Genomic DNA, 2,837 nt, shown 5'->3' with positions numbered 1-2,837 from the left:
TAGCCTAGCAGATGAATTCATCTTCATAATTTGTATATACAAGCAAGGAGGACAGTGGGATCTCCTCCAATGTATCTTTTAATATGGGACAGGTGGCAGTACATCAGTAAGCAGTGCAGTTGGGTAAGAGGATCCTCCTGGCTCCCTCTTTTATGTTAGCTACTTATACATGGATTTTTCTTAATTTTTTAAATAACAGACATAAGAATAATATTGGGGCAAAAAACTCATGAAAAAAGGGCGGTAAAAGGAATGGAATTCTGACTGACTGAAAAATTCAGGTCAAACAATCTGAAACGAAGAATTAGCTCAAAGAAAGAAGGTACAATATTCTGAAACCAAGAACGTTATTAGAGTTTACAAGAAAAGAAAATTGGAGAAACAAACCACCATGGATCCATCCCATCAGTCCGTGGCGGAGAAAGAAGAACTGCCAGCATCAGATTCCCCTTTCTCATGAACCATGTCCCATAAAAAGTTGGTTACAAATTCTTCATAACCAGGCATCTTGGAGTAGCCGGGGAAGTAATTGATGTCGATGATGAAGTAATGGTCGCGGGCATCCGCATCCCTTATCATGTCGAAGTTGAAGAGGCGCAAGCCCGTAGCCTGCCGCAAGCCCCTTGCTATCTTCTCGAGAAAGCTCTGTGGAGGCAGCTCTGCCCCTTCTAGATGCTCGTACAAGGGCGTGTTGCATTGACGAGAGAAAGAGAGAGATTCGACGGGATGGTGCCGTCTAGGTGGTACGTCCGGGAGGGACTTTCTTCTCACACATTGCACGTAATTTCCAGCCACATAGACCTTGAAGAGTACCCCTCTGTGATTGATGAACTCCTGCACCACCATAGGAGGCTGAACCCCGAGCATGGGAGCGCGTCGGTTGAAGAGAAGGGTCATCCTGTGAGACTTAGGGCTGGCGTCGGAGAACAGGGGCTTGGCGATGACGGGAAACTCGAGGTAGGTTCTCATAGAGGAGCAGACTGACCTCCAGCTATTGACCAGCATTTGTTTTGGGACCCCGAAGGTCTCCGTCCCATGAGGGACATTGAGCCCGGAGACGAACTGGAGCATGGTGATGCGGTTGCGAAGGCGCTCGATATCGGCGAGGGGTTGGTCGACGATTGGGACGCCGGGGTTCTTGGCGGCGAAATCTGCGAGCTGGAACCTCCAATCCTTGCTGTAGAGCTTGTGGATCACGCAGTCGAAGGGACCCTGCTCGGCGAGGGGCCGCCAGGGGTCGATGGGGACAAGATCGACGCCGCGGTCGCGAGCGGTGCGCACGAGAGAGGGACGGATGAAGCTCTGCTGCTTCTTGGGCGAGAGCGCGTAGCCCACCAAGAACCGACGATCGGAAGGCTCCGCCATGGCCAGATCGAGATCCAAAGAAACACGGCGGCAACCCCCCACCTCGATCCCCGATCGCAAGCGAAGCAATTAATTAGCCTCTTTATCGAATTACAAAGAAGAATCAACCACCGACGGAAATCACAGATCAAAACTTTTAAAAGCAAGAAAAGATTCGGGGGTTCGTACCTTTTCCGATCGCTATGCAAACATAGAAAGAGGACTGAGACAATCGACAGAGGGAGAGTTTAAGAACGACGACCCGAGAGAAGCAATTTATAGCAGAAGGGAGTCGGGTGTGAGATAACCCTTGCGGTCACTTGACGTGGCTGTAGCCACGGCGACCAGTGAAATGAAACAACAATGGCCCGGTGACCGGAATCAGAGTTGGTCGTGTCCGTTGGATCGGGATTGGACGGAGATGAGTGTTTCCGCGAGGAGGCAAAACAAGCAAAATAATAAATTTATTTGAAAGAGGAGTTTGTGATTTTAATGGAATATGATTATATGTTTTGCAATTTTCTTAAACAATAAATATAAAAGAAAAAAAATAATTTTGGACGACTAATAAATTACAAAAAAGAATACAAATTAAACTTTTTAAACGGCCATTTTCACTTTTGTAATGAGTAGAAGGAAAGAAGGAAATAAGGGTATAATAATTTAACTAAAATAGACGATTAAACTGTATTTACATGGAAAAATTAATGTTTATAACCCAGAAGAAAATAATGGAAGAATAATCCATCTGTGACTCTCTACACTACAAAAAATAAAGGATTTCGGGACAAAATTGGGGACGAATTTTGAAAAAAAATTCGTTACAAAAATTTTTGTGACAAAATTTGGGACGAAAATTTTTTCGTCCCAAAATGGTTGATGCCAACTTTTGGAACGAATTATGGATTGTTGCAAATTTGGGGACGAATTTGGGGACGAATTTGGCGACGAAAAAAATTTTCGTCCCCAAATTCGTTGCAAAAAAGTATAGAAATTTGCAACGAAAACTGTTTTTGTTGCAAACCTAGGAACAAATTTAGGGACGAATTTACATAAATTATCCGCCAAAATTGTCTTGATTTTTGCAACAAATTTGGGGACGAATTCGGTGACAAATTATATTTTGTTGCCAAGTTTGTCCCTAATATTGCAACGAATTTGGGGACAAATTCGGTGACAAAATTATTTTTGTTGCCATCTTTGTTCCTAATTTTGCAACGAATAATAAATTTGTTACAAAACTGGCAACGAATTTCGCAACAAAAACTTGCCAAGTTCATTGCACACCAGATAAATTTTCGTCCCAGAATTCGTCCCAAATTCTGGGATGAAATTTGGGACGAAATTTGTGGATTCGTCCCAGATTCTGGGACGAAATTTGGGACGAATTTTGTGGATTCGTCCCAAAATTTGTCCCAAAATCTGGAACGAATTCTGGGACGAAAATAATTTTGTCCCAAATTACGATAGAATTGGGACAAATAATTTTCGTT

The 2,837-nt window shown here is 43.5% G+C and overlaps 1 protein-coding gene across 2 annotated transcripts; it reads right to left on the bottom strand.

Moving 5' to 3' along the window:
* Positions 1-243: 243 nt before the first annotated feature.
* LOC122039748 (inositol-tetrakisphosphate 1-kinase 1-like) lies at positions 244-1,647 on the bottom strand. 2 transcript variants are annotated; one of them, XM_042599209.1, is made up of 2 exons: positions 1,534-1,647; positions 244-1,445 (listed from the first exon to the last, which is right to left on the bottom strand). In XM_042599209.1, exon 2 carries the CDS (start codon positions 1,363-1,365, stop codon positions 406-408), a length of 960 nt encoding a protein of 319 aa, XP_042455143.1. In that variant the 5' UTR covers positions 1,366-1,445; positions 1,534-1,647; the 3' UTR covers positions 244-405. The 2 variants fall into 2 exon arrangements, with proteins under 2 accessions (XP_042455143.1, XP_042455144.1); XM_042599210.1 differs by having other exon boundaries at positions 244-1,407; positions 1,534-1,581.
* Positions 1,648-2,837: the final 1,190 nt, after the last annotated feature.

This window comes from Zingiber officinale, chromosome 2A (assembly GCF_018446385.1).
Source record: "Zingiber officinale cultivar Zhangliang chromosome 2A, Zo_v1.1, whole genome shotgun sequence".
Classification (NCBI taxonomy): domain Eukaryota; kingdom Viridiplantae; phylum Streptophyta; class Magnoliopsida; order Zingiberales; family Zingiberaceae; genus Zingiber; species Zingiber officinale.
The sequence above is the reverse complement of the archived record's forward strand: the minus strand, read 5'-3'. Positions and strand labels throughout refer to the sequence as shown.